Source organism: Dichomitus squalens (genome assembly GCF_000275845.1).
Source record: "Dichomitus squalens LYAD-421 SS1 unplaced genomic scaffold DICSQscaffold_2, whole genome shotgun sequence".
Classification (NCBI taxonomy): Eukaryota; Fungi; Basidiomycota; class Agaricomycetes; order Polyporales; family Polyporaceae; genus Dichomitus; species Dichomitus squalens.
This window is the reverse complement of record NW_006766884.1, coordinates 740,589-749,718: the sequence shown is the minus strand read 5'-3', so window position 1 is coordinate 749,718 and position 9,130 is coordinate 740,589. Positions and strand designations below refer to the sequence as shown.

At 55.7% G+C, this 9,130-nt stretch overlaps 4 protein-coding genes across 4 annotated transcripts; 2 read left to right on the top strand and 2 right to left on the bottom strand.

The window, feature by feature from the left end:
- Positions 1-3,107: 3,107 nt before the first annotated feature.
- DICSQDRAFT_48897 (uncharacterized protein) lies at positions 3,108-4,425 on the top strand (the record flags this gene model as incomplete). Its single annotated transcript, XM_007361083.1, has 4 exons — positions 3,108-3,318; positions 3,444-3,535; positions 3,585-4,071; positions 4,157-4,425. The coding sequence occupies 4 exons, from the start codon at positions 3,108-3,110 to the stop codon at positions 4,423-4,425; spliced, it is 1,059 nt and encodes a 352-aa protein (XP_007361145.1).
- Positions 4,426-4,812: 387 nt separating this feature from the next.
- DICSQDRAFT_48927 (uncharacterized protein) lies at positions 4,813-5,222 on the top strand (the record flags this gene model as incomplete). The annotated part of the gene is made up of 3 exons (XM_007361082.1): positions 4,813-4,887; positions 4,998-5,050; positions 5,132-5,222. Coding segments are annotated over 3 exons (219 nt in total), but the record flags the coding sequence as incomplete, so codon positions are not given.
- Positions 5,223-5,619: 397 nt separating this feature from the next.
- On the bottom strand, positions 5,620-8,043 carry DICSQDRAFT_143244 (uncharacterized protein; the record flags this gene model as incomplete). The annotated part of the gene is made up of 7 exons (XM_007361081.1): positions 5,620-5,769; positions 6,266-6,526; positions 6,667-7,141; positions 7,213-7,524; positions 7,579-7,735; positions 7,797-7,958; positions 8,010-8,043. The coding sequence occupies 7 exons, from the start codon at positions 8,041-8,043 to the stop codon at positions 5,620-5,622; spliced, it is 1,551 nt and encodes a 516-aa protein (XP_007361143.1).
- A 618-nt stretch (positions 8,044-8,661) lies between these two features.
- On the bottom strand, positions 8,662-9,085 carry DICSQDRAFT_165583 (uncharacterized protein; the record flags this gene model as incomplete). The annotated part of the gene is made up of 2 exons (XM_007361080.1): positions 8,662-8,750; positions 8,818-9,085. 2 exons carry the CDS (start codon positions 9,083-9,085, stop codon positions 8,662-8,664), a joined length of 357 nt encoding a protein of 118 aa, XP_007361142.1.
- Between the last annotated feature and the right edge of the window lie 45 nt (positions 9,086-9,130).

Sequence of the window (9,130 nt, the reverse complement as noted above, 5' to 3'; positions counted from 1 at the left end):
GGACCACTGCCTTGTACGTTCACCCCTTGTTCTCTATTCGGCGTGGTTTCCCCTTGTTTGCACACGGACAACAGCTCCCCTTGTTTCTCTCTTCGCTATTGTCCTACGGCCTTGTACTCGGTGCCCATGGCAACGCCATTGTCCCCTTAGCGCCCATTGTTCGTTCCTCGTATATAGCTGGATCCCTTGCTACCTGGAGACTCTAGTTTCGACCTCTTGTCTCCAGGTAAGCCATCGTGTATTTCGCTCTGTAGATACTTCGCTCAATACACAACTTGTCTCCAGTCCTGCCTGTTGAGCTCCGCTCCAGTCTCACTGCGATCAGAGCTCGTCGGCGCTCCTGCCTGCCTCGCTCGTCTCCACTTACTCGCCCGACAGTCAGTCGTAACAGGGAGCGAGATCGGAGGGCCGGAGGACGGGCGACGCTGCAGGTACACCGGGTGGGGGTGCGTAGGGAGCGGCTGCTGCATGTAGTGCTCGAGATGCTGCGAGTCGACACTGTCGGGGGGAGACAGGTGGCGCACTATGTCAATCTGCCTAATCACTACCACAAGCTCCTCCCCTGCTTCCCATCAAGCAGAAGCTGCGCGACAACCGCGCATCGCTCCTCAATCGCAGGCTGTGTCGGAGGCTTCTCCTTGCGCTTGTCGACAGTGACTGCACCGTTCTTGCCCTTGTCCTACGGGGCGGAGGCGATAGTTGGGGGTAGTGTTTGCGGTGGGCAGCCTTGGCCTTCTTCGCCTCGACCTCCTAGTACCTCTTCTCCAAGGACAAGGCGCGCCAGCAGTTACCGACGATCTTTGATGGCGAACTGTCGTTTGTCTTGATCGACCCCAGGACGTGATTTTGACGAACGAAGTTCGCACGAAAGAGTATGAAAGCATTGGGGGTCGGAGGATGTAGCCCTGCGAGAGTCGCTTATCGGGAGGCAATCGGCTGCTGCTACTCAATCGGTGGCATCAACAACGTCAATGGCATGTCCGTCTCCTCCTGGCCGGGCTGCATCGACGGCTTTGCATGACCGTTCAAGCATGTTCATGTTCGTCCCGTTGGCCTGATGGTGGAGCATCGTGTTTGCGTTGACCATCGCAGATCTCGAGATGTTGCGCGGCAATCTTGATGTTCTTCGCGAAGTCGCGCCGCTGCCGGAGTGTAGCCCTCAGCTGATTGTGGTGTTTCTCGATGAGGGCAATAATACCATAGGCATGCCCTGCGCCTGCAATCCGGGAGGCAAAAGGGCCGCGTAGCTTATGATCAGAACAGCGCGTAGAAAAGAAAGAGACAGAAGGAATGCGAATACTCACCGAGGGAGTGCATGAACAGGGAAGGTGCGCAAAGGGTCCGAGTCGAGAAGGATGTGTGGAGAACGTATCCAAGTATAATCAGCAAACATGACGCGTCCCAACAGACGGCTCAACGAGAACACGTCGGCATACAGCGAGGTTTGCTAGGATGCGTAGACTCAATCTGTAGAACAGGTGTGAGCATAGATTCGCCTCAACAAGTATTTGGCTAACCTTCTCCGGGAGAGGCGGATGCCAAGGGGCGCGCAAGCCGCGGACAGACCAGTCGCCAGCAAAGGCCCAAGGTAAGAGCAAAGGCGTCATAGAGTCAGAATGAGCTCAGCAAAGGAGAGCGGAAGGGCTATCAGAAAAATAGAAAAGATGCACGAACGAACTATAACTCTCAGCGTCGGCAGGAAGGTCGTGTGACATAGCGAACAACCTGCACGACTGAAGACGATGGTCGCGCGGGGAGGGGCAGTCACAGCCGCGCGATCGTGTGGTGAATGGGAGGGAAGTGGCAAGAGGGTTGGACAGAAACATACAAAGACAGAGAAAGACTGGAAACATGCCGAAGGACTCACAGTTATTAGGCCATATGACGGCGGGAGGAGGGGTCATTCTGGGCAGGTGAAGCTGGGAGGCAGAGGCGAGGAAAGGACAGATGGAGGCGCCCGTGTCGAACGATGACGACAGCGTGCCTGTCTCGCTTGCGGAGGGTGCTTGCTCTCGCAGGCCACACCGCTTGCTCTCTGTGCTTCCTGACTGCAAACTGCGGCTTGTGCGCTGTCTTCGGGCAGCGTTTCGATATTATTCTCTTGCGCTTCTCATTCTACGCGTGTCTGCCCTGTCAAAATATGGATGAGGGAGAGGAGCGAGACTCGCTCCTTATGCGCCTGTCGTATTCAGTTGCGAGATCCCTCTGTAAGTATCCACCCCTCACAAGCTTGTCGGCTTTCACAAGCACTCACAGCATGTCACGAACACCGTATCTATAACACGACCTGTGCGTCTGCCCAATCAACTCAGACTGCCCTGGGCATGCTACCAAGCATGGCTGCACAAGCGCGCGGCCACATGCGGGTACGCGGGCAATGGCACACGCAAATGTGATCGTCTACCGAGGACAGGAGAAGGGATAGCGGTGAGTCGTGCGATATATGCGGAGCGGTCTCCCCGTTCAAATATGCGCATGCTCCATCTGCCATGGCCTCGCGCCCAACACAACCCAACCCACCTCGCGTTACGCCGCTCCTCGCACCCGCCTTCATCCCTCCTACACAACCTTCCCCCGCCCGCGCATTCTCCGAAGCTGCGCACGACGACTGCAGCTTTCATATACAAGCACGCCCTCCGATACGTTGCGCCCGTCCATCCAGAGAGCCGAATCACATACCGAGACACGAGACGGTGTCAAAACCCCAGCGCCTTTAGATATACGCAATACTCACCCTACCGCTCTGCACAAGTCCCGAGGCTCCGCGTCCGTCAGCGGTACCGAGGCCTCCGTGACCCTCGTGAATTTGCGCCGCACGGACACTGCGCCAAGTCTTGGACATGGCCAGACCATCTACATCGACTTCCGATGCTCCTGCACCATACCATCTGAGGTCCGCTTTCTTCATCGCGGCTGCTCATCCCGACGTCTTCCTCCCTGCCCAAAACGCCCGACTCGCTCTGTGTCAAACTCGCCTCAAGCTCCTGTGACCCGCAGACCACGTAAGGCCCGCAGGCTTGGCTTAACCGCGGGCCTTCCTTTGCCCAAGTTCTCAGGTTCTGCTGGACCCACACCATTCCACTGTCTGCCGCTTTGCTCACTCATAGATGTCGGAAGATAACGTCGGCACCCCTTTGGCCAACTCTGTCGGCCTGGTGACGCATTCACCTCTTGCCTTCGCTCTTGTTCTCGTCGGACCGTACTGGGCTCAGAACATCATCCGTGGAGCTGACTCTTCCCGTCTTCCTCGCACACCGTACTGGATACCATGGGTTGGAAATGCAGCAGAGATGGGCAAGGATCCAGATGGATTCTTTAGTATATGACGTAGGTTTCTTTACGCCCTTCTAGTAGGATGCTACATAACCCTTCGCTGCTTATCAGGAAGACACTCGGGCCTATCTTCCGTGTTACGACATTGGGCTAGGAAAGGGTGTTCGTAGCATCGCCGTCAGTGCGTATCCTTTGCCTAGTCCAGGACTTCTACGTTCTGACTCTGCGCCAGCTCATTAGTCAAGTGTATCGCGACTCACAGGTATGTCCACTGTCTTCCACCACACGAATGATGGACGAATATTTCACAGAACTTCGACTTCCTTGCTGTTCGCATCGAGATAGGCCGGCAGGCATTTTCCATCGACGATCGGGTCGGTACGACTCCGTACATGTTCGACAGTTACATGCCTGCTCTTCACCACACTCACCACATCCTGCTCCCTGTCAGCATCAAGACCATGACTTCGACATACCTCCAGAGCGCTCATGACACGCTTGTTGGTGCCATCTCTAGCTTGGATGGGGCGTCTGGCCCCCTCAAGACCATCATCATACTACCCGCATACCGTGCCGCCGCTCATGCTGGTGTCGGTCCCGAACTCTCTGCGGAGAAGGCGTGGAAGGGTTTCACAACGTTTGACGAGAGCGTTCACATGATCAACGCCAGCTTGCCCAGGTCCCTCTCCCGCAAACCACTCAAAGCATGGGAGGGCGTGACAGACATCATACAGGCATACCCTGAAGAGCACAAGGACGATGTCCACGAGCCGAGCCCCGTTCCTTCAGGCTGCACTGGTAGGACGTCGAGCCCGTTGGGCATGCCGTTTCGCAATCCTTCACCGAGCGATAGCATATTGACAGTCACTCGTCTTCTAGACAGAACGAGACATCTTCGCCATTCTTGCCACCCGGCTGTGGGCCCTGCACGCGAACGCCATTTGGGCTGCGCACAAGCCCATCGCCGAACTGCTCCAGCAGCCTGACGGTCTCGCTCCCCTCGTCGCCGAGCTGGACGCTGTCCGCAAGCAGTGGCAGGCAGCACACCCGTTTACACCTCTCAGCCCCGCGTTCTTCGACGACGTGATCGTCTCTGCGCATGGACGCAGTGCTCAGGGCACGCTGCCTCGCGCGGCCAAGCGAACTAGCTGACCATCTAATCTCGTATATAAGCTCCCCCAATTTCCGCCGCATTTTCCTTCTCCTCATCCCCACCGCCCTCAAGACTCCAGCGATCTCTCGCCCGTCGTTGTTCGCGCCGTCGTCGACCCCGTTGCTGCCAAGGCCTCCGTCGCCTCAGCCCTTACTAGCACTCCCACCCTCGTGCTCACCCCGCCGCTCGTCGCAGCTCGCGCACCCCTCCCACTCGCTTTAGTAGTAAAGCTCCTTGAAGTGATATTCGTACCATGTCTTCCTCATACAGCGACGACATCGTGGTGCGTTCTCATCTGCAGGGTTGATCATGGGACACCTTCATCTCACCTATCATTCTTCTCACATCATATTTTATAACGCCTATTGTGCACGCACGGGCAACCCGGTGACATCGTCGTCGTCTCGCACGAGTCTGGCAGGAAAGAGGGCCTCGTCGTAGGCTCGCACATCGACTATGCTGTACGTCCGTTCTCACTTCCCTCCCTCTTCTCTTCCCCGTCCAGACGCCCGCCCCACCGTGAGCGCGTGCAAGCATTTGTGGGCGTCGCTGATGCAGTGTCCATTCTCAGGGCCGCCAGATCGTCGAGGTCCAGCTCGAGCCCGGCGAAGTCTACCACACATGGTACGTCCTCCCCTCCTCGGTGGAGCACCAAAGCAGCCGTCGCCAGAAGGTCCCTGACACTGATTCCCGTCATCTCCGTAGGTACCCCACGGTGACGCGTGTCCGCCGCACGGTCTCGTACCTCCCCAGCCCGCAGCGCAAGCGTACAATCGAGCGCACCATCTACTGGTGATTGTACCGCCCTCGTCCCACCTTCGGGTCCAGGTAACATATCTGGACATGGAACCAAACTAGCCTCTGCCTTGAGTTCTCGCCTCCATTGCTCGCATTGTCTTATTTGCTCGCCGCGGCACCGGGGTCGGCGCACATCAGGAACCTTTCTGTGAACCCTTGAACGTGAGGAGGCACGTGCATTTGGTTGACGGTGAGCGGATACGCACTCTCGCTAAGGACCCGCAGAGGAAGCAGGCCGTGTTGGACGAGGCGAAGACTCTGAAGGCGGAGATTACAGAGCTTAGAGGACCGCGTAGCCCAGCTTGAGGACGAGCTGCACACCCTCGCCCTCGCACTTCCCAACGACACACACCCCGAAGTCCCTATCGGTCCCGAGCCCGTCGCAGTGACCCCGTTCACCCCGCCTCGCCCGCACGCGACCCCATCTCAATAGTCGCGCTCTCGACATCCTGGACCTCGAGGACGGCGCGACAGTCACGGGCTTCTCGTGGTACTACCTCAAGAATGAAGGCACCCTGCTGGAGCTCACGCTGACCACCTATGCGCTGAGCATCGTGATGAAGTACGGGTACACGCCCATCATGACCCCAGACGTCGTCCGCGCGGACATCGCACGGCTTCTGGCCGCGCCATCTCGCACATACGACGGACCTTGCTGCTCTGCCGAGCCACAATCACCTGAAGCTCGTGCTGGCAGGGATGGCGGAGACCCCGCTCGATGAGATGTTCGCGAACAGGATCCTGTCTGCGAGCGAGTTGCCTGTGAACGTCGTCAGGCTGGGGCACGCATTTCGGGCGGAGGCTGGTGCGAGAGGGGCGGACACGCGAGGGCTCTATTGTGTGCACCAGTTCACGAAGCTGGAGTTGTTCGTAGGCTCAGACGAAGAGTCGAGCGGGCATGATTATATGTACTTGGTAGCAATGGATTGTGGTGAGTAGAGTACATTACAAATTCAGCAACAGCTTGTGAGGAACATCGAGAGGTCTAGCGCCAGCCTTAGCCAGGTCCTCCTTGATTACCTCGTTTCGGAATTTGCAGACCTCATCCAAGAGAAAGTCATAGCGCGTAGCACGCATCTCCCGGACCATAGCCTGGAATCCACCAAACCATGCATTCGTCATCTCCGCCGCTGAAGAATTGAACCGCCATTGGTTGCCGACTAGCAAGTCGGGAAACAATGCCGCATTGCAGTATTGGCCACAGAAAGCATCGGAGTCCTTGTGCTTGGTCTTTGCATGGAACGGATCAACCGGCATCGCAACATGGTCGAAGTAGGGATCAGGAATGTTCATGATATGCTTCTTGAGGATGCATGCGTTATCGTAATAGACAACTTCCGGGAGAGAATGTTGTGTAGGAAAGGCAGCGCGCAGCAGTAACTATGTATGACATGAAGTGTTGAGACATGTGCCATGATGCTTGATCAAATATACAAACCTACCCGAGCACCGTCAACACCTTCTGAACCAAACATGGTTGCACGAGCAAGGATGATACCGCACGTAGCCACTATGAGCTGCTCATTATGTGTGCGTCGACGACCAAAACGTGCACGGGGCTTGATGTTCCCTTCATCCGACTTGGATGGGCATTCTCCGTCAACATCCACCTCCGTCAGCTCTGCTGATGTCCCAACACCATCGTCTTCCACACTTGACATATGAAGGCGCTCCAAACGTCGGCGGAGCACAAACAGTGCTGATCGGCGACTTGGGTCTTCTAACTCGCGGTGTGCCGGATCTGGGCATGTTTGGAAACCATGTGAAGCCTGAGCAGTACAATCAATGACGACACATATGTGATTCTGATAGGCATGCTTGGAACAAAACCTGGCACGCTGCGAAGGTAATGGCTCCTGACAGTCATGCACATTGCAGCATGGACGTCCAATTGATATGCCGTCCATCACCACAGCTCTCATGAAAACTGCACAGAAACTGTCAGTGCGGCAAATTATGGAAGTCAATGCAAGGGATACCCACATGACTTATCATTCTCTTTCTTGATAGCACAACACCGGTCACAGATGTGGTTCCACATTGGGCGACCTGGACCCACAAAGGAAGCGGTACGTGCGACCAGGGCAGGGTCAAGGCGGGCAGACTGGTCACCAATGTTGGGGAGGACCAGAGGGAGAGCACGTTCCTGTTGCTCATGTAGGAGTGCATGGAGAAAAAATGCGTCACCGACAGATATAGCTGTAAGCTTGGGACCCTCAGCCGACCAACCCGATGGGAAGCGCTCAATCGCGGTACGATGTTCATGGTTATAGATTCGAGCATTATTCGTAAATGATACCCTAGCGACAATGATAAGCACTAGGCTGAAGAACACGGCATGAATCAGAAGTCACCAAGCAGCAGCCGTAGCACTCCGAAAGCGATCACAAACTGACGTCTCAAGGAAGAGATGTGTGTTGACGTGAACGACGGATGGGGTGCCACCATAGTAGACACGCATCTTCTTCGCCTGGTCGACATAGTAATTATGATAGTAACGATCATGGCAGCCTGTAGACCACAAGCATTGGAGGGCGCAAATGAAGGAATGAAGGAAATGGTGGCGACTCACGAGGACATCTTGCAGAATAGGAGACGGCAGGGACTGGGCCATGCTCGCGTGAGCAGTACACCACATTGGTGGACTTACGACGGCCAAGGGGTCGTGGCTTGCCAGCATGAGCACATTCCTTCCGAAGACAGAAACACTCAGGAGGGATGAGGTTGAAGACACCTAGCATATATGAGCACTTAACTGATCACAAACAAAACTCTGCAGGCGTACCAATATGGTTTGGAACCCCATGTGCAATGAGCATGTCCACCAGCTCCCTTGATACCACCCCTCGCTCACATCTATCTGTGTGATAAGCAGCAGTACCCTTCCACAGTGCGTCTCCGAGCACATCCCATAAGTCGTCAAATAGTCCGAGAGCAACATCCAGAGCCGCACAAAAGAAAGACTTCAAGTTGGGAGACAAGGCGCAGGCATTGTTGATGTTGTGTGGGGATTCATACCAGGTGATATGTGGACGGAGGTGGGCGACAAGATTGACAAGAAGAGTGAGAGATCGGAGCGAAAGGGCCTGTGACAGATGCGGGCGAGGGGACAGCAAAGAAAGGAGGGATTCGACGAGATCGAGCATCACAAGAGGGCAAACGGATGTCTGACACAAGGGAAAGGGGCGACGAGTATCGGTTTCGGTGCATTAGGTGCACGCTATATACTAGACGGACTCATCGATGCAGACCGGACTTCGGAGCCGCTACGGACGCGCTATGAAAGGGCGAAATAGTCATTGTAGTACAAAAAACTTTCGTCGAAGTTTGTTTTTGTACAAAGAAAGACAAAAAAAGTTCAGCGCGTAAAAAAGTTTTCGGTGGCAAAAACCGGGTTGAGCGCTTGCACCCGCTACGTAGCGCACCAGGACGAAAAACTAACGTTCTGCATACTCAGGGTACTTTTCGTAAAACCGGGAGAGGAGCTCGAGGTTCTCGGTAGTGAAGCCCGCCGCATAGAACTCAGCTATGACACATCAGCAAAACCAGCAACTAATGGTCTGGCATGGTCACGGCGCCCGAAACCGGCCTACCCTGTCCGGAATCCGCAAGCGCTGCCTGAAACTGGCCAACTTCCGTCTCGCCTGACGGATTCTGGCCGTTGAGCATCTGCGCGGATGAATCCTGGCAATGGTAGATAGGCATACATCTTGCCCTGCTGATTCTGATCATTGACTTGTTATTGCTATCCGTTGCACCACAGCCGCCTCCCTCTCTCTCGAGCGCGCTCCCGATCATCCTCCTCTCCGCCTCCGCGCGTGCCGCCTCCAGGTCTCTGCGCTCCTCCTGCTTGTGCGTCATGCGCCAGGATTTTTGAGCGCGGATGTACACCTCTTCCTCACCGCT